This window comes from Anas acuta, chromosome Z (genome assembly GCF_963932015.1).
Source record: "Anas acuta chromosome Z, bAnaAcu1.1, whole genome shotgun sequence".
NCBI classification, from domain to species: Eukaryota; Metazoa; Chordata; class Aves; order Anseriformes; family Anatidae; genus Anas; species Anas acuta.
Genome location: NC_089017.1, coordinates 44,322,892 through 44,349,871, shown reverse-complemented (window position 1 = coordinate 44,349,871; position 26,980 = coordinate 44,322,892). Strand labels below are relative to the sequence as shown.

Genomic DNA, 26,980 nt, shown 5'->3' with positions numbered 1-26,980 from the left:
GAGCATTGTCAAGGGAGAAATTTTCATATGCTGTCATAGCAAAAATGATTTTTTTTTGTTGTTGTTTCCTTAATATTCATGTTAAACCAAATTCCTTGTCATATTCCACAATCAAATCTTACTTGTAAACTTTTAGTTGTTTCTTGTCTTGTTACCAAAGGCAGTTTCTCATTTTCCATGAAAAAATATAATTGATTTCTATTGGAAGCTAACAATGGTTAAAAAAATAGAAACAGAAAAGAAAGATCCGGGTTCTTTAGACCAAGTGATGAGGACTTCCTACATATAAATCTTGTCTGTAGCCCAGCTTATCAAACGTGGACTTCAGCTGTCTGTCTTCCTTTCAACTCTTATGTCTTTTGAACATTTACATAGTATTAATTGACTCTCAAGAAAGAAGAACTTGAAAGAAAAAGAAAAATAGAGAAAAAAAAAAGAAAAATAAAAATAAGTAAGGACAGCTCAAGCTTGCTAAACTTAGCAGAGACCAACAGGAGTTTTTTTTTTTCAGCTAAACTTAGCACAAGTTCTGAATTTTAAATTTGGCATTCATATACTGAGGTGTTGGGTGTGTCAGAAATGAGAGAGGCATAAAGACCTTCCTGGAAATGATGCATAGGAGAACTCAGACTTCATCTTATGTTTGGATCTATTAGTCCCTATTAGTTGTGCTACTCACAAATGGTCTTATTAAAAAAAAAAAAAAAAAAAAAAAAAAAAAAAAAAAAAGGTTAAGTAAACTGCAGATAACTTACTGTATCTAGTAACCTTTAAAAATAAGAATATTGTTAAACTCCATTTATTGAAAACAAATGCACTACCTTACCTACTACCTGCCTTCAAAAGTGAACTTTATAAAAACAAAAGGTACACAAAAAGATTGCAGACGTGAAAGCAAATACTAGTCCTGTTGCTAATATCTGATTGCTTGCTACCCTTGTTTTACACTCACTTTATGAAAAGGTTGAAACTGCTTGAATGCTGGAACTGATGAACCTATACATAAATGATTAGGAATGCTCTGCTAATAATTTCCAGTAGAACTCATCATTGAGTTTCCTTATGAGCACATCTCTCTCCATTTTTAATGCTACTTAGACTTGTAAAACCCTTTTATTGAACAATCCACTTATTCTTGAAAATAAATTGTCCAAGTCAATTCTGTTAATATTGCCACAGACTGGGTTTTTCATTGTGGATCCTATCAACCTCTGCAGTGATTGCCTGTTGTCTTGGCAGAAGGATGCAATTTGACCATTACTGTCTGCCAGTGACAATTTTTCCCTTAATTTAGGAATTCCTACTTCGTTCGAAGGCCAGCTGGAAGCAACTAAGGCATTACAGCACCTTCTTCAGCTGTTGGCCATGGGAATATGTATTCTCTCCAGAATATATATCTTTGGCAGGGAACAGAAGGAAGGAATCTTGGGTAACTGGTGTGCATGCCAAGTATAAGGATTGTTATATTTAACGCCTAGATTTCTGTCCTTGAAATTATGTCTAAAAGAAGTTCAAAAGTAGGACAAAATTCAAATAGGGTGGGTAGATTTTATTTGAGAGAAAAAAATAATAATAATATAAAAGTCTGTTAACTATATTTATCCAGGATTTTCTTGTAATCTTTAACAGGAATATTTTACATGTCTTGCTGCTTGAACGGTTTTACAGTACCTTTAGGAATGTGTCCAAAATGCACAGATTAACAGCCACATAAAAAACCTCCGGCTGCATATTAGAACATTTAGTCTAAACCTACAAGCACAGTTGTCCTACGGGAATTTTGCTAATCAGTTACATGGCCTTAAAATGTAGGTCATCTGAACAGTGAAAATTAAACTGTAATTAACCACCACAAAAATAAAGTGTAGCATGTGCAAGTGTGACATTTGGGAGATGTGGAGAGAAGAGCTCTAGAAAAACATTCTCCATTCCCTAGTCACAAAACTTGTGGGTTGAAACTAATCGAAGATGTCCTGGATCCGTAGCAAGTTGCTACAGATTTGTTTGGAGTGGCCATTTTCTGCAAATTTTATGTACATAAGCTTTACACTATATATATATATATATATATACATATATATATATATATATATATTTAAAATTGTGGAAAATATAATCAGTTTTGTCAGATGGACTGCTTTATGATTAAATTCATAGCATAGTATGTGAAGGTGAAAGTACTGTTGTAAATTGAAAATCTTGTTACAGTTTTAAACTTGGAAACTGCACAAGTATACAGAAGCTGTGTAGCTTTGACTACATACTAGCAGTGCTACCTAAAATGTGATGCCTGCATATCCACTGAACAGTATTTCACTCTGGGCAAACATTTTCAGTGAGAAAAATCCAAAAGTGAGGCAAAGTTAAGAGGCATTAGTGTACAGAGCTAGATGTAAAGATGTTCATGCAGTAAAGTGAGTATTATAATGAGGATCAGAGTTGTTGCTCTGTGTTGCATCTAGCTGGTTTGCAGAAATTGAGGTGTATTCTGGAGAAGATGGAACAAGTCTATACCTTTTCAGAGCCATAAAGAAAAAATGTTGTGAATGCCTTTTATCCTCCAATAGTCATTTGCTGCTCTCAGTTATCCCAGCAGCTGGATGGTATGTATGTAGTACAAATTCATTTACATGTCAGGATACTTCATGGAGACACGCAATCTCAGTTCGTGGGTGTCACTAGCAAATGCCATACCTGAAGTGTGTTTTCCCTACTTTTATGCAAATAAGATGTTATGTCTGAAATTTTTCATTTTATTTCCATTTGCTTTTAAAATGACTAGAAATATTTATTTATTTTTTTTCTGTTTGTATGTGTCCCATGTGTAAATGTTTTTATTAGATATTAAATTTCACATTACTTTGAACATGAGATAATATAGCTATGGTAAAGTGATTTTCTTCTCATTTTTTTCTGGCTTCCAATTAATAGAATTGTTAATTCTGAAGTCAGACAGCACTGCTTCTTCTGATATGTGAACAGGGTGGCCTAAACTAATGGGACTGAATTTGAATGTTTTGGATTGCAGCCGTTTCTCTTCACAGTTCTCACTGAACATCTTTCAAAATTTAATAAAAGCTCTCAGTTTTATAAAATATGAATAAATACAAAATTAGACACTTCTGTGAAGAGAAAAGTAGATAAAAGGGGAGGGAAGGTGAAGGGAAATGTCTTATTTCTTGCTTTGCCACATACTTCCCATATGAACTGAAACGTATCATTTTAGTATCGTTCAGCATTGTTTTCCTCCTCTAAATGATGGATGATAGCGTGTGGATCATGCAACACAAAATGAATTGTTTGGAAGCTGTATACATTTTTTTAATTAAAAACAACAACAACAACAAACAAACACCACCACCAACAACAAAACACAGTGTAATGCTTCATAGAGCTCTTTGAAATATCCCAGAAAAGTTAGCAGCAGCTCAGTCATTAAAGGGAAGTTAATTTGCCAATTAAGATTTTAATGCCAAAATCTTGCCAATTTCTGTGTAGATATTAAGGGTTTACACAATGGTTACCTGAGAAAGAACTGTCTACTCGTTGAGTATTGTCTCAGATGCATTGCAATCAGCAGAATCTTTCAGGTTGGTGCTCATTTGATATAAATAAGATGTGGCTGCAGCCAGAGTGCTCTCCACAAGGAAATCTCCCAGCTTGCCCCTCATCTGGAAAGTCTGTACACAAGCACAGGTCCTTCTATGGAGATACTGCACTTTGGTAGCTTCCTGGCCTCACTCCTGGCCTCTATCCATGGCTGTATGCAGGGTGACCAGAATGTTTTGGGAAGAAATGCAATTTGAGAAATACATACCAATCACATAACATCTTTAAGGCATTTCTGACCATATTCCTGATCTTCAAGGAACAAAAACAAATTTACATCCTCCCCACATGCTACCTATCTGAAGTATGGAGAGAGGAATCCATGAAGTGGATAGAATTTTGGCAAGATGAAAAATCAGTGTTCTGGCTGCTGCTGACAATTAAATTTGGGGTATCTGTATGTGTAATTATGCATGTTTGTCATGTGTATAATGTTGGCCATTATGGGAAGTCACAGTATTTTTAGCTGCACTGTTTCCAGGTAGAGAATTCAGGAAAAGGAATTATGTTAAGAGTCTTTTTCTCATGCAGTGTAAAACCAGAATACTGAATTCAAAGTTGATGAGAGACTTCTGCATGTGGAAGACTTCAATACTAGCTGGATTTTGTTCTGTAATCAGCATATTGGTTCATTTGTTAAGTGATGGTTTGTATTGAATAGATAATAGTGTTTTCCTAACTGAATGTCTTTGCAAGCCTTGAACTGTGCAGATTGTATCTGATTAACTTTACAAATAATTACAGAAACTTTATTGACTTAGTGGAGCTACTCCTGATGTACATCACTGAGAAGCAAAATCAAGTCCACTTACTGCATCTACAGAATGCTATTTCATGTGGCTACAAGCTGAAATGTGCTTTCGATGTTATTAGTCACAGAATCACAGAATCACAGAATTTCTAGGTTGGAAGAGACCTCAAGATCATCCTTTCTGAAAACACTCTTTAAATATGTATCTTAGTCTTTTGTACCTCTTTTGGTATGAAACATGAACCTAACTCCCCTGGAGCCCCGTTTCCCATTTGGAATGTGTAAATCTTTTCTCCTAGTAACAGTGCTTAAAATGTCACCCAAAAGCACATAAATGACAAAAGGAAAGGGTATAAAACACTTCAGTGCTTCCTACATTCAAATTTTTTTCTTTCTTTGAAGGCTTGATAAAGTCTACATCTCCATCTCGAGAGAGGCTGGTTGGGAAACCTTTGTTGTTATAGGTTGCTGTTCCTCTCCTTGTCTTTGTACTTCATTTCAGTATTTTTTCCTGCTGCATCATGAAGCATCCCAAGGAAATGTTTTGTAAATATTTACAAAATTGAGATTTTTTTTTAGAAAAAAAAATATTATCAGGATTATGTGGGTGTAGTGGTATAAATTTTCGGCTACTGCTTATGCCATTCATTGCAAGAGGTTGATGAATACTTGAAGATGTTCTGTATTATAAATTTCTCCAAAACTGAATGAAATGTGTCGATGTGTGAGTGAAAACCACTAGCACATAAGAGCAAATTGCAACATAATTTTATTTTCAATGAATTTTTAATTAAAGCAATGGAACATATGTCACTTCAAGCCCCATTAAATTTTGTGAATAAAAAGTCAGTGAAGGGGAAAAGGTGTAATTTGTTTGCTCAGAACAGGTTTTTTATGCATTTGTAAAACATTGCCCAAGTTTGCATTCTAATTTGTTATGTTACTGTGATAAAAGTAGAATATTATGACTTAGCCGTTTTCTCACTTCACTCCTTGTGGCAATAAGATGGGAAGGCTGATTGAAGGCCAAGCAGCCAGTCACGGATTGCATGGGTTTTATTTGTCAGACACACATGAAAACATGGAGACAGAAAGCAAAGGCAGGAGGAGGAGGCAAACACTCAAAACTTCTCAGTGGAAAGGACAATTTGCACTGACAGAAAGAGTAATGGCTTATTTCAAAATGCTTCTCTGCGTCAGCATTGTTGTTTGTTCCATCACTCTCACTTCCATTATAAAAGTAAATTAGAAGACAAATACAGGAGAATGGCCCTTGCTCCTTTCATGCATTTCAGTTTCATCACTGGCTCTGCAAAGTGGACCTTGACAGCCACAGCGTGCTGGAAACATGGAAACACTACTTCAGTGGTATTTCGTTTTGGCCTGTTGTTTCATATAGGAGTTGACTTTCATATAGGTTACTGAATAGAAGGCAGAAATCTCAGATTGCTGGTAACTGAGGTAACAGCCATTGACTTCAGCTGGACTAGCATTTCACCTCATGTTTTGCAGGCAAAAATACCTTTCCAGTGAATGTCTGTCTTCTGTGTGTTTCAGTGCTCCGTTACCTGTGGCAAAGGAATGCAGTCCCGAGTCATCCAGTGTATGCACAAGATCACAGGAAGGCATGGCAATGAATGTTTTTCCTCCGAAAAGCCTGCAGCCTACAGACCCTGTCATCTCCATCCCTGCAATGAGAAAATTAATGTTAACACAATAACATCACCCAGGTTAGGTAAGCAGCCAAAATGACATATTCTTATTTGAAATTTCTGTTTAGTTCTTTCTCTGTAGAGCAATGATGATGCCAACTTAAAAGCATATGGCTGGGACCTGGGAGAAAAAAAATTCTATTCAGAGACTTCTCTCTGTGCCTCAGTTTTCCAGCATGTACATGAGAAACTGTACCTCACGATGGTAAAGAGTTTTGTTAGCCAAGGAAGGACCATATTATGAGACTGCATATTATGGGCACAAAACATTCTAGATGAAAATATGTTTATATTAGAGCTAAGAATTTATTTCTTTATCCACTCAATTTTGTCAAGTACTTCTAAAGTAAAAAAGTCTCCGATTTTCTCTTAAAAACTCTTCAAACTAAGTTCTTATGATATTTTTGAGATTAAAGAGACGCTGGTTTCTCAATACAAATATTTCTTTCCTCTTGTCATTGGTTCAGATGTCTATAATCTAAGCCTGATGCATTAGGATATATGAAAGAAAATTGCTAACATGAAGAGATTTGCCATTCCTGGAAGAACTCATGTCTCTATTGATCTTAAGATTTATTTATTTATTTTTAATGCATACCTACTGAACTGTTAATTCTGTTAACTGTCATTTCCTGCTGGGGTGTTGATGATGACCTTGCCACTAACTCTGTAAAATGTACATGTACATACTTCCTGATCATGACTAGGGCACTGTTGAAAGGCTTGCTGTAGGACACTATACCCTTTCCAGATGATTTTCATAGCCCTTGTTAAGATAAACCCTACTGTCAAATGGATTACTCCTGCATGGAAAGCAAGTCTAACATTTCAGGCTGTGTGTAATCCTTCCTTTGAGTCAGCAAAGAGTATTTCTCTTTGAAGTTGTTAACCCTCAAACATTTCTGTGTAGTGGTCATTGTTTCATTTTGTTGGATGAGATGACAGATGTTGCTTACAGAGCTCGCCTCTACTATTTCACTGTTGTAAAGCTGCCCCTCATACTTTATCCTTCTTTGTTCAACTGATCTCACAGAAGCAAGAGGCTTCTTTGCATAATTGGCACTCTCCACCTGGTGAGGTATAAGAAGCTTTGTGTCACAGAGTAAAATGAACCACAAAGTTTTACAGAGAAAAAAAATATATTTACATTGGTTAAAATCTGATTTAATGTAAAATTCACAAAACAAAAGAAGACAAAACAAAGAGCTATGTTGTCCTTGTAGAATGGATTATATGAGTTATTAGTAATCCACAGGTCAACCTCATGCTACTGTAGTCAGAATCCAGTCCAGTGGAAACACTGACATCTCAAAATTCATAAGACTATGCTTCACTTAAATATATTAAATATTTTGGCCTCCAGTTCCTTTCGTATCATGTTGTATCATGTACCTCTGGGTTTGGGGTTTAGCTCTGGTGGAAAGTGATATGGATTTCATCATCTGTCTCTATTCAATTTAAAATATGCTCTCAGTTTCGGTTTTGCTTCTATTAAAATGATTGACTTCTTTCAGTTCAAAGTTTTTGATTATTTTTGGGTGGTGTGTGTTTTTTCTGCCCTATATTTACCTGTTTTCCCATACTAATTGCATGTATGCACTAGTTTGAATAACTCAGTTATTCAAAATTGTTCTATTATAAGCAGTGTAAGAGGCCTTGGTAAGTGAAACAGGTGTATGAAGTAAAAGATGGCTTCAAAAGAAAAATGAGAATAGACATGAAAATATGCATATTTTGTACAACCAAAAATTAGGCTTCTGCATATGGATGTTTTGCTAGAGAGAACCGTATAGTTATAACACTAGCAGAATAACCCAGAGAGTGGTTTTTCAGGCTTGTATGATGTTCTTATCATTTTAGAAGGCTTCTAATGAAGAAGTTGGTATGTAAAGATTCAGACAGAAAGCAGTAATAGAATACCAATAGCAACGTGAATAAATGGGTGAGGATAAGCTATGAAAGGTGTGGAAGTAAGGATTAATATAGTCTGACTTCAACGTGGAGAAGGGAAGACACTGAGTCATTAAAAAGACAGTTATGCAGTCAGACAAATGTATTGGAAGGAAATTAAAAAACAACAACAACAAAACATTTTGAATATATGGAGAGCTGAGAAAAAGTTCAGAAAGGTGGGAAGTGTGCAAAATGAAATAATTGGGCCTGGACAGGTATATTTTCCAGTAAATAAAGTCTCAGTGATTACATGCTATCAATTTAATTTTTCTAGATAAAATTTATTTGCATTATTAAGTGTAGCATGGAACTTGCTAACTGTCTTCAACCCTCCACACTGAAAAGAGTGCCTCTCTGTGTGGTATCCAAAGTATCCAAGCTAACAAGACAATATCATTTTGTCCCTTTTAACAAATAAACCAAATAAAACTATAGGTCTACTAGATGTTTTACTTATAAAGAAAGATTAGGTATGACATCATGTAGTTTTGTTCAGTCTCCATTCATTGACAACATAGTAAAAATTCTTGATTTCCTGAAAAAAAGCTGAATTAGGAAACCAGCAACAGCCTCCATGCTGTATTTCCTTGTGGTGGTTTTACCCTGCTGGGCTGCTGAGCTCCACCACAACTGCTCTCTCACTCCTCCTCCTCAAATGGAAGGGGGAGAAAATATGGTGAAAATGGCTCAAGGGTTGGGATAAGGACAAGGAGATCACTCAACAACTCTAGTCACAGGCAAAACAGACTCAGTGTAGGGAGATTAATGAAATTTATTACCTATTACTAACAAGCTAGAGCAGTGAGAACTAACAGCAAAATAAAGAAACCTTCCCCCGTCCACTTTCTTCTAACTCCTTCCTCCAAATGGCACAGAGGAACAGGGAATGGGGGCTGTGGTCAGTTCATGATGCCTTGTCTCAACTGCTCCTTCACAGTTACTGGACTGATTTTCTTTCCCAAACTGATCCTGCGGGGGCTGCCCACAGGCAGCAGCTCCTCCAGCACTGCTCCCACAGGGTTCTGTCCACGGGGTCCATCCATCCATCCCCCAGGAGCAAACTGCTCCAGCACGGGTCCCCCACGGGTGGGCGGCAGCTCCCCCCAGACCCCCTGCTCCTGCGGGGGCTCCTCTCCACGGGCTGCAGCTCCGGCCCGGGGCCTGCTCCTGCGGGGGCTCTCCATGGGCCGCAGCCTCCTCCAGGCCACATCCACCTGCTCCAGCGGGGGCTCCTCCACCCATGGGGGGGCTGCAGCGTGGAGATCTGCTCCATGGGGGACCCATGGGCTGCAGGGGGACAGCCTGCTCCACCAGGGGCCTCTCCCTGCACAGCCCGCAGGGGAACTGCTGCTGCCTGCCTGCCTGCAGCACCTCCTGCCCTCCTGCGGCACTCACCTGGGGGCTGCAGGACTGCTTCTCATTCCTCTCTCCTAGCTGTAGTTGTGCAGCGTTTTTATTTTTTCCCCTCTTTCTTAAATTATCTCTCCCAGAGGCGCTATCAGAGTCACTCCCTGACTTGGCTCTGGCCAGCGGCAGGTCCCCATCTAAAACTGGTCCTTATCTACCATGGGAACTCTGCTCACAGAGGCCACCCCTGCAGGTTCCTGCTACCAAACCCTTGCCATATAAACCCAGTATGTCCCTGCATTTTCCTGACTGCCACGGATAGAAGCCTTTCCACTTGTACATTTCCCTGCTAACCACATTCTGGTATTATTCAAGCTGAGGCTTCCAATTTTTTCAGTGACAACTTCCATCTGAGTTCAGCTTCAACTGGAACTACTGCAGCTTGTAGCTTCGCTCTGCAGCCCCTGCATGGCCTTGGACCCATCTTCAGCAGAGCTGGGTTTATCTCTGCATGGGGCAGAAATGTGGTCTTAACTGTCTTGTGAGGAGGTAGGTGCATGACATGCACCCATCAGTTTCAATGCGACTTAATGTAAGTGATATATCAAGCTTGCCCTAAAAAATTCAACTGTTGAAAATACTGAAAGCGAGAGGATTTTTGGTCTTTCTGTTTTTGTTGAAAATGTAAATCTACCCTCCTTTCCTTACCATGAATATACTTCTGGTATCATTGTCCATTTTGTTACCTGATTCTTCCCTAATAAATGTAAAAGTTACATGTATTTGATTTTTATTTTCATTGCTATTTTTTCACAGCTGCTTTAACGTTCAAGTGCCTGGGAGACCAGTGGCCTGTGTACTGCAGGGTGATACGAGAAAAGAACCTGTGTCAAGACATGAGATGGTACCAGCGTTGCTGTGAGACATGCAGGGACTTCTATGCGCAAAAGATGCAACAAAAGAGTTGACCTCTGTCAGGCTGGCTGGCTCTCAGCTCTTTGCAATGTTATTATTTATAAACACACACAGATGTACACACACACAAGCACATACGCGTACACACACATGCACGCTTCTTCAGACCAAATATTATCAGATTACATATAATTTAATCAAATTAATTTATTTTTGCCTGCCAGACATTCTTAATTGTTTTGGTTAGACAGCCAACTTGTTTTATCCTCTGAGGTTTGCATAATTAATTTTTATATGAACAATTTTGGATACATTTATTAGATTTTTTTAAAGAATAGTAACTAGTATTTTAAATGTTTATTTTCAGTAGGATCATCTCTCTGTTGCCAAAAAAAGACACCATGTTATCTTGAATTTATTTTAATTTAGCTGAATAGTTTTGTTGTATATGGAAATAAAGCCTTTTTTAATTTTATTATATTTTTGGCATTCAGAGTCAGAATGATCTTGTGTATTTTGCAACAGATGTTGAGGTGAGTAAGCTAACATTATTGAACAGGTTATTACAGAATGTATTGTGAAATCAGTTCATATGATTTAGAAACATACTGTTGGGGATAATCTACTGTAACTTATAACCTTTTATAAACAAGAAAATTAAAATAGCTAAGTAGGGATTTTGATCATTCTCATGGACACATACTTGAACACAAGTATTGAATCAATGAAACACTGTAGAGATTTACACTGAATCACTGTTGCACTGTTTGAGGTAGTGTAGAGAAATGCAGTCCTAGAATTTGTACCATCCTATGAATCCACGTCTGTACTGTTTAATGTGTCACTTGATTTTAAACGTTTTGAAAGAAAAACCCATGCCCCTCTATACCTTTGTGTGTCCTCTTGCAGATTTACAAAAGGAAGAGTTCTTCCTCCTGCCACTTTTATGAATTAATCTGTTAAACACTTCCAGTTCTTTGTCAATGATTTAGAAAATAGCTTTGTAATACTACTTTAGTGTTATCTTTGTTTTATGAAAAAGTCTTTATAAAAATAAAATGTTTTACAGTTATGTGAAACGTTATGAAACAGCTAAAATTTTCCTTATGAGAAAATATTGTACATGATTCACATGATTTTTACGTTTTCAATAAAAAGTAATGCTTCTTTTGTTATTTGCATTTTTGCGGTTTGGGGCATCCATGTCTCGTAGCAGAATCCGTTCAGCCCTGCATAACAGCATGTACAGCTTCAGTAATCCCTACAACATATGCCTCCCCACTATTGGTTTAGGCACTTTTCTGCAGCTTCAGACATACGTTCCATTGCTTGATCCTTGATAAATGAAAAGCTGGTTATAACAGAGTAATATTGAGTGGAGGACAAATTAGTTGTCTCAGGTGAGTTCTGCACCCACTGAATGTAGCTGTGGGATAGGGGTATGTCCTCTACCTCTATTTTGCCATGCAGACCATTAGTCATATTCTGAACACATAGGAGAGCAAACCCTGAAGGCAAGACAGCTGGGGAAATGAGTCTGAAAGGCATCATAAGGTGTAGTTGGCAATCATCATAAGTTAACATGAAGTTGCCTCCCTTCAAAATTGCAGAAGGGGAGATTTTTACTCCCACGCTGAAGTGACTACAGTATTAGAGTATTTAGAGTTATTACTAGATTACTAATTGCTAAGGTAATTAGTGTATTGCCGAGTAACAGACCTCTCTTTGGTAACTATTGTGTATCATATTAAAATGCTTGTTGATAGGCAAATGTAGCAGATTCAGATTCCAGTTTCCACTCTACGCAAAAAGGGAATGCATCTTTAGATAAGTGATTGTGCATTTTAATTCTCTCCAAAAATTCTACTATATAGATGTGATTTGTACAGCAGAATGATGTTTTTTGAAATATAATGAGTGAAGTCAGTGTGTTATAATCCTGATGGCTCCAGCTCTGATTTCTTCAGCATCTGTAATACAAAATTCAATGCATGTGAATCATTTTGAAGCATTTCTGTGTTTACGTGGTAAAAATGCTTACTGCTTCCAGCTCTCTGTGAATTTGAAAGCAACTTAATTTTACTTTTATTGTTGTGATACACACAATTACTATTTAGAGAAGAAACATAAAATCAAAAGTCTGTTTAGGGAGAAGGCTCAGTGCGTGCACCTGTCTGCCTTACAGAGCTGTGCCACAGCCCTGGTGATGGCATGCAGCACTTTCCAACAGTGTTCGGGGAAGCAACAGCCTGCTATGCTAGAGGACAAGCTTACTTGCTTACTTTTTTTTTTTTTTTTTTTTTTCTCCTCAACAACAATCTTTCTGCATTGATGTTTTCCTTCTGGCCTGATGAATACGTAAAATTTCAACTAATGAATCTCAAATCAGTCAAGATCAGCTGGCAGGTAGCAGTGAAGCAGTGAAACTCACTTTGATTCACAGGGGCTGGGGTAGGCCTCTGGCACTAAAATCCCACTTACACACAATTTGGTTGGATTAAGTGTGATTTAAGTGGTGCGCAGTACTTGTGGTAGCCTTCTGTGCAGTGGGGATACTTTGTCTCAGATACATGCTCGTTAAATGTAGTACAGTAGCTACCACTCCGTATACCTTTCTTAAATAAAAAGAATACCAGAATTCTAATCGAATGGCCAGTTATTCTGGAGAGTATTTGTAGTTTCATTCTGGAGGATGTGTTATTGTTTGGTTGGTTTTGTTTGTGGGTTTTTGTTTTCATTTAGTTTCCATTGGTATCTTCATGACAAGCAGTCTTTTCTTAAGTTCAAAAAGCGTATTAAAACCAGATTGCTTGCCTGCATGAGGAGAGCAAAAGAGGCGATCACTGAGATTCCTGGAAGAACCTAATTGTGACTTTATGAAACTGTTTGCCACAGGGTATAAGATATTCTTGCAAACAGCCACTCTGCCAGTGGGCTGGTAAATTGCAGTGTAATTCCTGTCTATGAAAAAGGGGATCTCTAGGGGAGATACCTTTGAACTGCAAGCCAAGGAACCTTGTGTTCCTTCCCTTGTTTGCAGTAACAGCCTATAACAAAGAAAAAGATACCTGAGTGCATGGGAGAGTCAGCATGGCTTCAGTGGTGTCCTGAGCAAAGAAGATCTGGTGGACAAAGAAGTTTCTGACAATGTTTCATGTTACAGGACATTTAGGAAACTACACAGGGCTTGCAGGAGTAATCTCTATGCCATGAAAGATGGTGAAAGAATTGAAAGCAAAAGGTGGAATTTAATAGCCATCTTTCAGGATGGTTCCCCAAGGAATGACACTGGTTTAATGTTGTTCAACACTTTCATCAATGACATGAGGAAAAGAGTAAAATCTGAGATCACCAGCTCTGGATATGACGTTATGCTCTTCTAGTTAACTAAGTATTAGTTAAGTTAGCACAACACTAAAAACATGAGTGAGTAGGCAAATATTAGCCAATAAACTTGGTGTGGGCAAATGCAAGGTAGTACGGCTGTGGAAAACATACTAACTTATGCCTACAAGGTACTGAACTTGCAGCTGACAGTCATAGAGCTGGAAAAAGATTATAGGGTCATCAGATATTGTAGTCTGAAGTTTTTGAATCTATAGCAGCAGAAAAAGCCAAAAACTGTATGTCATCAGAAGAAAGTGCATCATTTTTCCAATTTTTGGAACTGTGGTATATCCACAATTCAAACCCTGCATTCATTTGTAGTCACTGCTTCTCAGTAACAATGTAGTGGAATTAGTCAGTAATGCATAGAAAAAGGCAATAAATAAATAAATCGAGGAGATGGACCGGGTGGCTTATGAGATGGAAAAAGTTGATACTTCAGATTGGAGAGTAAAAGGTTGAGATGAGCATTATCAAGTTTTAAAAAATCCTGAAGGTGACAGATATGCTTCATGTGGAGCTTTTTTTCTGCATTTTTTGTTCACAAAACCCTGCAGTACAACAAAGATGACTTCCTTGATAAAACTGGTAGGGAAATTAGCATAAAACACATAAAAGTTATCACTTCACACTGATGGTTGTGAGGTTCTGAATCTTGCTTTTCAGAAGATTTGAAAGCAATTAGACAAATTAATGGGCAAGAAGTCCATAAAAAGATGCCTATGAAAAGATACTCTAGTACAATACAATACAATACAATAATTAAATTCAAAAATAAAATAAAATAAAATAAAATAAAATAAAATAAAATAAAATAAAATAAAATAAAATAAAATAAAATAAAATAAAATAAAATAAAATAAAATAAAATAAAATAAAATAAAATACTGTGGATTCTGGGAGAGTAAAAGGGACTGGAATGCAGAAAGTTGACAGGTATACACACTATACCCAAGTAGCATCTCTTCTTGCCATTTAAAAAGACAGTGATGCTGAGCTGGGACCCCCCTAGCCCAGTCATGCTTTTGTTATGTTCTCACATCACATCTAATGAAATTAAGTAGAATCATGAAGTAAATGATTCATGAATCAAGTAAATTAATGAATTTACTTGAATGAAGCAAGTAAATTCAAACAGATGCTCACCATCTTGTATGCTACAGTAACACAGAAAAATCCTGTCTTCAGCAAGAAGCTGGAAAGGTATATATATTCATAAAAGAAGGCATGGTTGTACATATTAGGTATTGTAGAACACTAGCTATTGCTGTCCTAGGTGTCCACAGGGAAAGAGGGGACTACATGTCATGTTAAATCTAAAACATAAATTCATGGTAGTCACTGTGTGCTGTATAGGTGTGATACAGTGTTCCAGGGTTTCATTACATGAAGGGAAAAAAGGTCTAAATTAAACAGCACATTCCCCAGTGGCATGCTTCCCCAGGGGCATCTACCTAAAAGCATGGTCATTACTGCCTTTTTTGTGGCTGTTGGAAAATACTGTAATTGGAGTTTCTACTGGAAAGGCAATGGATTAATACTTTTTAATGAATGTGCTGCCAAATAATTGCTAATACATGCATGCAAGGAAAAATCATGAACTTTCTATATGGATAAGAAGGTTTTAATCCATATGTATATCAAATTAGTCATTTATTGCATTAGGGCCTCACATAAGTAACAAAAAAAAAAATCTACTTTTTAAAATTTCTTTTAAAATGCTAGAAACACAAATGCATAGAATCAAAGTGGATTGATTCTATGGTTTAAGTACAAAGCTAAAATTTTCATGGTCCCCTAATTCCCAGCACTTAATTTGATCCAAAATAGGCTTTCCTGGATTTCAAATAATATGCTTTCAAAAAAACTATCCTATGTGGCTCTGTCATAAAAAAAAAAAAAAATAAGCATGTCTTACAAAAATTAAAAAGTCTGGGAAAAAAAAAAAAAAAAAGTAACAATAAATGCTCATATTAAGTTATGTCCATGATGAGGAATTTCACTACATGAAAATCAAAAGAGCTTCATACTTCTAAAATGCTGATGAAAGTACCAAATCTCAAAATAAAATAGTGAAAGTTAAGGGACTGATTCTGCACCATTCAAGTCAGTAAGAGTTTTTCCATTCATTTGAACAGAAGCAGAGTCAATTCCTTGAAAACTTCTGTTATCAATTACTTGCAACAAACTGGCATTTCCCACAGTCAGGAAGAATTTGCTGTCAAAGAAATCCCTGCATATGAAGAAGTGCATATCATAGCTGCCGTGGTGAATGGCACCAACCCCCACGGCACAGTGAAGCCTGTTAGTGCTGCCACGGAGGAGGAGGAAGACTGGCTTTGCACTGGGAACTGCTTCTAATTTTATGAAAAAGAGTTTGCTTTGAAGTGCTGTAAGCTTGACATTTTTGGCAGGTCACTTGAGGAAGTGCTGGTATGCATTTAAGTGTCTCATGCATCTACTCACTGGTACTCGGTTAGCTTTAATGAGCACATATGTATCTATCAAAATAGACCTTGAACTTGAAAACTTAAGCTAGGCACTTAAAGAAACATGTCCTGTCTGCTCTGCCACTTCTAAACAACCTTTTATCAATGGTAGATGATATAAGTGAGCCTGACACCAAACTGGGGTCAGATACAGTTTCAGTAGACTGTCGTATCCTTCTTCACATCATTAATAATAGAAGGAGCATGCACAGCCAGGAAGCAGAAGCTTGGGCTGCTTTCATTATTACTCTACAGGACAGAAACATGGACCTCTCTGTTTTGCCAAACAACAACCATCCTGATAAATTTCTACAATTGGAGGTGAAGTCTTTAGTGAAAAACTCTGCCTTTCTGCAAGCCAGCCTGCCAAAATTCCCAGAAGCAGCTTTACCTGGAGTGCAGCAGTGGCACAACAGGATTTATTTACAGGTAAGGTCTAACAGAGGCAGACTTTTGTCTTAATTTTTCTATGCTGTTTTGGGGGAACTGGAGGCAAATGATGTGAGCTTGGCATTTCAGCTGTGGATTCAGCTTCCCACATCTCTGATTCTGCGCTACGAATATCCCTGGAAGTTTTCCTATTGACTTCAGTGAGGATCAGGCTCCAGAAAGACAGTTGGTCTCTTCAGCAGTAAGGCAGTCCACCTAATTTACTTCAGTACATTAGGCTTTATGCTGTTTGTGGTAGCATTTTCATAGCATTTCCCATAAAAGCCTACTGGAGTCAAATACACATTAATTGTACTAGGGGGCTAATGGGACACCCTCTCTGAAGAAATTCGAAGTATGAGAAAGATGGGAAAAGAATATCAAAGGAGATAAAACAAACAAACAAACAAACAAACAAAAACAAAAAGAAAAACAACCAAACAACAAGGGACTTAAGTCTGAAATCCAGGCCACATCACTCAGTGAAAAGGCACATTAGAGGGAGCAATAGAAATTCATGTTATTGTCTTGCTAGCTTGTATATGTCTACACAGTTCATTGTAGCTTCTTTCCTTTGCCTTGTTTTAACTCTTTCCTCTTTGACCTTCCTGTCACCCTGACAGATGTCTGTGGAAAGTATGAAAAACAACGACTGTGTTAATGCAGGTTATTATGATGTGGAGGTAGCAGCAGTTTCATAGTAAAAATGCAAATGCACACTGCCTAGCAGAGGCCCTGGAGCCTGCAGAGTAGACGTTCATATCTGGATCAGCAGCCGTACAGCTGCATCAGCTCACACCCCTCTGGGCCCCACTTGCTACACACACCACAGCACTCTTTTCCTGCTGCCCAGGGAGCCCCTCGCCTTTCCCCACCCCTAGCCTGAGCAAAAGCTCCAAGGTCTGGTTCTTGTCAAGGGATAGAGACGCATGAAGGTGGCTGGGGGGCTGCAGAAGGGTCTGCATCCTGAGCATCCTCAGGGTGGCAGTCAAGATTCCCAGGGCAATGAGGAACAGGAGCCAAAAGCCAATGGGTGTGGAAGGGGAAGAGGAAGAGCCTTGAGGTCTCCCACAGCAACTTCCAGTTCAGCTTCTTCCTTCTTGGCCTCTTCTCCCCATCAGCTACCCAGACCCCTTCCCTTCCTCCCTCCCTCCCAGAGACTGCTCCTATTGTATGCTCCTTGCTGGCTCACCCCCCCAGGGCGAAGCTGTGAGGAAGAAGGGGGCAGGCAGGGGGGTCCCACAGTTGCTGCCGTCTCCCATGCACGAAGCCTTCGCCAAGGGAAGGAGCCTGCAGGATCCTAAACAATGGGATTGTGGAGCAATGCTGGCCTCGCTCCCCACCCCGCCGCGGCCCCTCTTTTGTGCAGGACAGAGGCAGCCACACACAGAGCCGCCTCCACAGTGGGGATGCTTCTCCCTATTGTTGCTGAACAGGAGGCACTGAGGCTGGGCCAGGGCTGCAGCACTGTGGGAGGACTGGACCATGCGGGGAGCTGTGTGCCTTCTGCTCATGCTCTGCCCTTCACCACAAGCAAGGGGGATCTTGGTGAGGGGATGAGGAAATACAGAGGGTGGGCATTTCAAGGGAAATTCCTGTGCTTGCCACGTGTCTCAGAAACACAGCCTGTAATACAGTACATTTATAAATGTTGAACCTAGGGCACAACCTATATTTTAAGTGCAATCATTATTGAATGCAAACTGTCCAGATAAAATTCATTGTGCCTTATTCTCTCTCCCTTATGAACTCGCCTCTTCTTTTTCCCTTTTGCTGACAATCAAATAAAGGGAAAAGAACTGATGAGTTCCAGACGTTAGAATAAACACGATGGCACAGCAGAGAACTAATGGCACAGGAATAACATGTTTTGCTTTAAGATGAGAGAGCTAATGGGGTTAAGGGTTAGTTAATTCAGAAACGGAAATGGGGGGGTAGGGGGTGGAGAGTGAGGGAGGGGAATTCATTTCAGAACATATGTGCATGACCTACAGGCTCCCAGAATTTTTAAACCCTGAGAGTAGATGAAATTCCTTGCAGAAATTCATTTTCTTTAAGAAACTGTTGCTGCTCAGGACTCCTTGCATACAGTGACTGCTTGGTGGTGTATCGGTGGCCTCTTCCAGACCTTTGGCATGAGATCATTCAAATTCAAGTGCACTTAAGTGCTTATGTGTTTTCCCCACCTATGTTTTAAAATATATTTCCATTTTAAAAAGCAGACTGTTTATAACAAACAACTCATATTTCTGACCAAAAAGTTGCCACTTCTTCCCCTTACTTTCCTCTTCTGTGTCAGGCAAACTGAACAGCTTCCCTTCTCAGTGTATATTTTCATCATCTACTTCAAATAAAACAGACCATAAAGCGGTTCAGGAATCTTGGCCCTTCCTTGTGAAAAGCAGCATAAAAAGCACACACTGTTTCTTCCACAAATGGCTAGCTGCTGACTGCTTTCTGATTGCCCTGAGAACTCCCAGCCCTGCAGGATGCTCTGCCCACAACACCTCGAGGTGCTCATAGTACAGGGGGTGACTGATTGCCTGCATCTGCTCCCGGGAGCAAAGCTCATCACTCTCCTCCTCAAGGCCTGTCCCCTTGTTTTCTGCCTTTCTCAGACTTCCCTTTCCTGCTTGAGCTTTCCCCTTTTCCCTGTTTCTGGAAGAGCATTTTGTCTTTGAATACTGTGTCACTTTTCATTTCTGCTGTTGCTCAGGATTGCACAACTCTGAATAACTTTTGGCCTGCAAGTATTACAGTTACCATGCTAATTGCACTCCTAACCCCTCCTGGTCTCTCATCTGAGAGTAATGCCTGTGTGTTGCATTTGTACACTTCTCAAGGCACTTGGAGAGGAGATTACCTCTTAGCTAGGTGCTGGGCTAGTCACTAGCCTGTCCGTCAGCTCAGACCTGCATTACATTCTCTCTCCTATTCTTCCCTAGATATCTACAACTGGCTGCAGAGACCAGCTGCAAGGCTGGCAGGAGCATTGGTCTGACACCATGCAGCAGTTTTTATATGTTGTACTCACAGCCCTGCAGACCTCCATTAACAGCGACAGACAAAACAGCTTCCTTTAAGTAAACAATTAATTACTGTGGTAGAAGTACTCTTGTTGCTGCACTGTGAAAAGCATCGGTATGAATGCCTATTTTTCTCTAAATTGTCCTGGGTCCTTTCATGTCAGCTTAAGTTTTTACAGAATTACGGAATCACAGAATTGTCTAGGTTGGAAGAGACCTCAAGATCATCGAGTCCAACCTCTGACCTAACGCTAACAAGTCCTCCACTAAACCATATCGCTAAGTTCAACATTCTAAACGTCTTTTAAAGACTTTCAAGGATGGTGACTCTACCACTTCCCTGGGCAACCCATTCCAATGCCTAACAACCCTCTCAGTAAAGAAGTTCTTCCTAATATCCAACCTAAAACACCCCTAAAACACCCACCTACTGATCTCCTATCCATGTCAGGTGGGTCCCCAGCTTGCTCTGCAGTACCCATTACTGTTTCATGTCCCCGACAAGCATGTCTGTGACCCTTCAGGTCTGTTGAAAAGAAAACATGTATTCTTGGGAACCTTTAATGTGTGCAGTCTGATGTTTTGCTTCTTGTATGTACTCACATAGGCATGGTTACTGATTGCTTTCCTGGTTATTTTTCCACAGCATCCCACATAACATCCCCCCATAAGATCATCCCCTTTTTTTTAATTGATCAAATGCCTTATCACAGGAATCCTTGGGTTACTACCTATCAGCTTTCTGTCTACCAGACCTTTTGTTCTTACATCAGAAAAGTGCCCTTCCTGTTGCTGGGAGAGCTCCCCAGGGTGTGCTGTGTGGCTTCTGCAAAACAGAGAGTTACAATTTTAAACAAATCACTTACAAATATAATAATTGCCCTGCTACGCACTTTCATGGGGATTGAGGATGTTGTTACAAAACAACTCCTGCAGTTCGTGGTGGCCTTAGATTTCTGAAAGACTGCTTCGGTAAAGCTGTTAGGCACAGCTGCCCACAGACAGCATTTGTTGCTTTCATTAAGTATCAGCCCATCTGCAGCCAGTAACAACAGCTTGCCAAGGGACACAGAGCTCTCATTGTGCGGGAGTAAAGAAAAGTTTGACTTGCACGACATAACATTCTTTAATCTTTTGTTGTTGTTGTTGTTTGTTTTTGATGTCTCTTTGATCTCCTCTTGCAGGTGGATTGGCTTTGGACCAAGGCCTGGCCTTAGTTATTGATATCTTGGTTTTAACGGGTCATTACCTTGGTACTTGATATCCCATATCAAAGACAGAGGACAGAAATGTTTGACTTTCTGTTTCAGTGGTAACAACTACAACAATAGTGGCAACAGAAGGGTAAACTCAAGACAAATATGAGATTAAAATACTCCCTAACAACATAGATTACTGTGTAATTTACAGTTATGCATATTGTCAAGTACTGATATGTATAATTTGCGTTATGAAATAATCAGCAAGAAAAGCCTACTGAGAAAGCACATTTTGATCAAGGGTTGGAACTAGCTTCAACTCTATAGATCCTCAGGCTTTTCAGAGCATCTTCTTTTTATGCATGTCAGCTCTCTGGATCTGACAAAGAGGGACAAACTGCTTGTGGTGAGAAATGAGTTATAAACAGCAAGAACTTTCTTCATGAGTTATATGTACATCAGATGTAGTTATCTGTATGCAAAGATGAGTATTTCTCATCTTGTTAAACGAGTATTTATTCAATATATTTCAACTATAATTTCATGGAGCTTTTTATAACTACTGCTTCTTTAAGCATTTGCTGTTGTTTTCTTCATTTCAGTGAACTCTAATATAAATTTCCTCTGTTTCAGAATTTTATCAGTTCTGATTTAGATCTCTTCCACCCTCATTCATGCTGGCTCCTCAGGCACAGTACATACAATATTAATTCTTTAACACACTTCAGTACTGAAGTTTACAATACTTTTATCTTTCTTTGAATATTGTTTTTGTGAGTAAGAATCAAAACATAGAAGTCTATAAAAACTGCTGATGGTTTGAATCTTAAAATAAATGTATATATTTTTTTTTTTGCTTGAATTAATACATGGAGCCATATTTTTATTTTCTAACCTTATTTTCTCTGTTTCTATAAATGCATATGTTTCTTGCAACCTGTTCCATGCTTATCTGTACTATTTATTTGACCTACATTTTCTTTTGTCTGTGCCTTAGTTTTTTCTACTTCTGTTTTCCTAAGTAGTCTCTAGGTCATATCTACTGCAGAAGTTTCACAACCAAGCCTTTGGCCGCATTCAAGTGTACTCTGATTAACGTTGCACTTCAGTGTTTGTTCTCCAGACCTCCTGCAAAATATCTAGTACCACAAATCCCAGTCCAGTTCTCACAGTAAAACTCTGTTGCTCCTCCCTCATATTTCTCCCTAGCATTACTCCAGGATAACACATTCTCATGCATTGCTGTCCATGAAAAGCAAACTAGTCTGGAGGGAAAGGGCTTAAAGTTTTGTCAAAAAGAACTCTCTTTATGAACAATTCTGCATCATGCCATCTTTTGCAAGTTTTGGAGTTTGTTATTTAAAACAGCTTTACAAATTGCTGTCAAGTTGCATTATTTTCACAACATTTTAGCCTAGGGAGTCCAAACATCCCCTGGAGAGACAGCTTGCCTTCCTCAGCAAAATATTCTTCAAGTTCAGCTATCTAGCAGGCCTGAGGGAGGCATCATTAAGGTCATTGACAAATTTTAAATAAGAAATAAATAAAACAAAATAAAATAACATGCAGTCAGAAAGAAATGACAGTTAAAAACACCAGCTCAGCTGAAATCTGGCCAGTACAATCCAGAGGGTTTCAGTGCCAGCTGTAACTGCAATGCAAAGAGTAATACTGTCAGGGGACATGTCAATGCTAAGGAATGACATATGGAAATTATGAACTAATGGAGGAACTGGGAGGGCACTGAGGATCCACCCACCTACTAATGATAATTATTGATGGGAAATATTCTTAGTCATTTGTGATGATTTAGTGATAAGAGTGCCAGTATGATGCTTTCTACTAGGGTTTCTTAGACAAAGCCTGTTTCTTTATCTTCTCCTTTCCTTCCTAAAGGAAAGCAGCTCCCCCACTTCCTTCTACACCTTCGTGCTCCACACATCCCATTGTGTCTGCACAGACCCAAGTTACAGAGCTCGTGATGACCTTTAGCAGCTGGCTTCCACTAAAAGTGGATACACCAGCTCACTGAAGTGGCAGGCTGTTGCTCAAGCAGAGGAAGCAAGCAGTTTGCTGTCAGTTTCAAAACCAGTGCTGTCTGATAGGGGAGCCAAGCAGCTCTAGAGGCAGTGTGAGGAGAAGGCAGCAGCCCCGTGCTCCTGCTGGCAGGCCTGCCTGGGCACCAAGCCAGACCATGACCACCCTTGTCTCAAGACAGGACAGAGGTGCTGGTGGGGAAGCATCATCTGCTAACAAAAAGAGCTTTGTATGCTGTGGGATGGTACTGTATGGGCAGTCCTTAAGCACAGGACAGATACTGGTGTGAGAGCAGGGCTGTCAGAAACAGCTCTCTTAGGAAGCTGAGGTGTAGCTGGAACCACCCATCAGCTGCAGGTTAGTTCCAAGTCTCGGCGACAAGGTTGTGGTGAAAGAGAATGTTGAACAGCTTGAACTGTAGAATTGGACAGCCTTACCGCATGCAACTAGAGATCAAAAAAGAAGGCATCTGCAGTCTTACCAGCTCCTAGATAGACACTTAGCAAGGTTTTAAGGAGCACCTTTTGAGTTCTTCAAAAAGCAGATCCCACCAGAGTTGTTGCTTTACTACCCCCTGTCCTAAAACTTCTGATTTAATTAATAATGTGCAGGGAAACTGTTTAGGTATTCAATTACCGTTGAATTTTGACAGTGCCTGACTTGGGACTTTCCCTCAGTTACACGTCATGCCTCTCTGACATCCTGACATGGGTCTAACATGCAATAATGTGAAAAGAGCTGCAACTTGCACCCACTATTAGATGTGCAGCTCCAGTAAAGACAGTCAGTTACATGCCATCACTGTGTGTGTCAATCTGTTTTGTCGTTACAGCTCTGCTTCTGCATCTTACTCATTTGGCATCTGTCAGAACTATGAGCTCCGCCACTGTACACCATGGCACCATTTTGCTAAAATACAGGCTTTTCTTTGGCAGGTATAATAATGCCAGTTTCTATTTGCAGAAAAGTTTAATGTCCACATTGTACTCACACGTTTTCCACAGAAGGAAGAAATCTACACAGAGTGAACAGTAAGGCTCCCTTAATGCACTGTAGATTTTTGCCAGAAGAAAAATTGTTGCACATGTAATTTTAAGAATGACTCTGTTATATTACAAAGAACTCTGGGAGGGGACCTGTGTCATAGGTAAATGAAGAAGAAGGTCAACTTCTGCTCTAACTTGTGCTTTGCAGAGAGAAAAAAAAAACATCACTGAGCTGCCTGGCTTGGAACTGAATGGCATCAGCCAAGAAATGATAGACAAAGCCCTTGGGAAACACATTACACCCATCACCCTGAAATCCACAATCAAGAGCAATCCCCTGTATAGCGATATCCAGGTGGATGACGACTGGGAGGAGAAGAAAAGGACACCTTCCTGGACTGTGCAGGACTATGACAGACATTCACTGCATTCTAACTTGGCCAGCCACATAAAGGTAATGCACTGCTGCACTGCATTAGTCACGTGGATTGCTATGAACTGTGTGTAGACACAAACCACCATGCAGTGTGTTTGGTTCTTTTGGTAGGATTCCAGTAGTAAGTATGGACAAGCTTTCCTGTACAAACATGACACTAGCCTGAGTGTGATCAAAAAAAAAAAGTCTACATACCTGGTTAGATGTCAGAAATTTTGGTTCAGCAGATCATGACTTCTAAGCTACAGAAGGTCTTGAACCACAACACCCTGCTACTGAGTTTCTCCATCTATATAGGGCAAATCTGTAAATCAGGTACTTAAACAATAAATAGCCAATTTCATAACTTTTCATATGGCTGTTTATAACATCCTTCTGTTATCAGATAACATACTTTCTCAGCCTTATTCATGCCAGGCAGAATCCTGCCCATATGTGAGTTGACACAAATCAATTTTAGAGTTACTTTTTTTTTTTTTTTCCTTTGTTTGTTCATTTGTTTGTTTTTGCTATCCCCTTGTTTTGGAAAGGGACTCAGATCTGCATTTATAAATCAGCATCTCTTCTTGAGAAGGGCAACATGGTTTCTTCTTCTTCTTCCATTTTTTTTTTTTTTATTATTATTATTATTTTTTTTAAATCTCAATGGCTGGTGTCCTACATTTGGTTCCTGGCTGAAAAGCATGGTTTTAATTTTCCCCAGAGGAACATTTGCAGCATCTGGCAAGTAGTGTAACCTATGTTCAAGTGAAAGTCTCTTGCATTTGTGTTGTGATGCTTTAAATTCATTAATCATTATCTGATGATAGCCAAAATACTTCTAGCTATGTTCTAATGACTTTATGTGCAAGACAGAGGAACTGAGTTCATTTTCTGGTTTTTCTTTTAGGAAAATCCTAATGATCTACAGTTCTGGATGGGGGATATATATACTCCTGGGTACGATACCCTGTTAAAAAAGAAAGAGAGAGAAAAAAAGCATTCCAAATGTTGCCGAATCATCCTGCTCATGATACTAGCTGTTTGCATCCTGATTACCATAGTCACGCTCAGCGTTTTACTTACTTAGTACAGCCAAATGTTGTTGATGGGAGTTTTTCAATAAATATTTTTATTAAGCTATTCCCCTCCCTTGTTTTATTTGAATTCCAATTTTTGTCACAAATACAATTTGTTTGACATCACTATTTTACAATGTTCCTGTACCACATAAGGAATTGATCCTGAAAAGATACAAATACCCTGAGCATAGCAGAATGTCTCCTTATGGGTATAATTAAAAAAAAGAAAATTATAAACATGCTACTTCTAATAATGCCTTATTCTTTTGACTAGTGATTTGGTTTGATGTGTGTAGTATGGTCCATATGGCATGCAAAGTCAACCAGTTGATTATTTATTGTAATAAATACCTACCCTTTTTATGATAGCTATTATTGGAGCAAAGGATGATAGAGTGGCATTCAAAGTATCGTAAAGAAATATAAATGAAAAATTTAGGCATTACTTACTGACTGACTGAATTGTTGCAATGACACTGCTCTTACTAAAATGTTAGCCTGAATGCATAAATATTTCCTTTCACTTTTTCAGAGAAGAAAAACAAACAAACAAACAAACAAAAAAAGACCTTGAAATCTTTGAATTACTATTGAAATAATTTTCTGGGATCTGTGACAGCGTTTCTTTACTCCTGCATTCTGATCTTTGATCATGTATCATCTCCATCACCCCAAAAGACAGAGAGACAATATTTCCTTAACAGCTGCCACGACAGAAAACTGGAGTTAAATCATTGGAGTGCTAAAATATAAATGAATCAGAATACACATTAAAAAGATTGAAGGTATACAGCCATACTGTTAAACAAGGTCTTTGTAAATAAAATAAAATAAAATAAAATAAAATAAAATAAAATAAAATAAAATAAAATAAAATAAAATAAAATAAAATAAAATAAAATAAAATAAAATAAAATAAAATAAAATAAAATAAAATAAAATAATAAAAAGACAACTAGGTTCATACACCTCAAAATAATCCAAGAGGATGAAAATACAAGATAAACTGATGAAATAAAAAGCAAGTGAACAAAGAGAGAAGCACGTAAATTATTTATTTTCTCTCTAAAAAGCATGCTGTGTGCTGCAAACCTTTATACTTATACACCAGGGCAAAGGGCTGTAAATATTGTTGAGCTGGAGATCTCCCTCACTCATACAAGAGAATCTCACAGATGCCTGAAGGCTAGAAAGCTGGCTTTATTCCAGATCTACCTCTCCACACAAGAAATGCTCTGAAACACTTCAGGAATACAACTAAGGTTGAAGGGTGTATATTGCCCCCTGTGAGCTCCAGAAAGTGTCCTACTTGCAGCAGCTTTACAGTACTTAGGTCAGGATGGATTCATTTTCAAGCACAGTGAGATAAAAAAGTAAAATAAGTGTGTTTAATTCCTTCCTTCCTCACCTGGTCCAAGTCTGAACCTAGTTTGTGCCATAAATACTTGGACCCTAGACTAGCTTGTGCCATAACTGGGTCGAAGTGACCTGTTTAGCTGAAAGTGCTTTTTTTAAAAGCAATTTAATCTGGTGACCAGCCAACAGCAAAAGTGTAGCAGCATTTTAAGGCATTGGCATAAAATTAGTACCTGCATTATAAAACTGAACATTGTTGTAAATATATTGGGAAGCTCAACCTCCTG

At 38.7% G+C, this 26,980-nt stretch overlaps 2 protein-coding genes and 1 long non-coding RNA gene across 4 annotated transcripts in view; 2 read left to right on the top strand and 1 right to left on the bottom strand.

Annotated features, from left to right (window-relative positions):
- Nucleotides 1–11,462, top strand: part of ADAMTS19 (ADAM metallopeptidase with thrombospondin type 1 motif 19) — a 163,081-nt gene extending 151,619 nt beyond the window's left edge. For both annotated transcript variants that reach the window (XM_068666760.1, XM_068666759.1), the window contains exons 22-23: nucleotides 5,918–6,095; nucleotides 10,189–11,462. In XM_068666760.1, the coding sequence (XP_068522861.1) occupies nucleotides 5,918–6,095; nucleotides 10,189–10,340 (330 nt within the window). In that variant the 3' untranslated portion in view covers nucleotides 10,341–11,462. The remainder of the gene's footprint in view (nucleotides 1–5,917; nucleotides 6,096–10,188) is intronic.
- The window catches only part of LOC137847997 (uncharacterized), a 39,219-nt gene continuing 17,637 nt past the window's right edge, over nucleotides 5,399–26,980 (bottom strand). Inside the window, exon 2 of the long non-coding RNA XR_011091136.1 lies at nucleotides 5,399–6,048. This is a non-coding gene — a long non-coding RNA (uncharacterized lncRNA). The remainder of the gene's footprint in view (nucleotides 6,049–26,980) is intronic.
- MINAR2 (membrane integral NOTCH2 associated receptor 2) lies at nucleotides 16,113–25,473 on the top strand. The gene is made up of 3 exons (XM_068667575.1): nucleotides 16,113–16,592; nucleotides 24,049–24,294; nucleotides 25,166–25,473. Exons 1-3 carry the CDS (start codon nucleotides 16,269–16,271, stop codon nucleotides 25,343–25,345), a joined length of 750 nt encoding a protein of 249 aa, XP_068523676.1. The 5' UTR covers nucleotides 16,113–16,268; the 3' UTR covers nucleotides 25,346–25,473.

What these genes read in the sequence shown, in the direction of transcription:
- MINAR2 (XM_068667575.1), top strand. Translation starts at nt 16,269, where the DNA reads ATGGTAGATGATATAAGTGAGCCTGACACCAAACTGGGGTCAGATACA. An exon ending in ACAACAGGATTTATTTACAG is followed by an intron (nt 16,593 to 24,048) that starts GTAAGGTCTAAC and finishes TGTGCTTTGCAG; the next exon opens with AGAGAAAAAAAAAACATCAC. An exon ending in ACTTGGCCAGCCACATAAAG is followed by an intron (nt 24,295 to 25,165) that starts GTAATGCACTGC and finishes TTTTTCTTTTAG; the next exon opens with GAAAATCCTAATGATCTACA.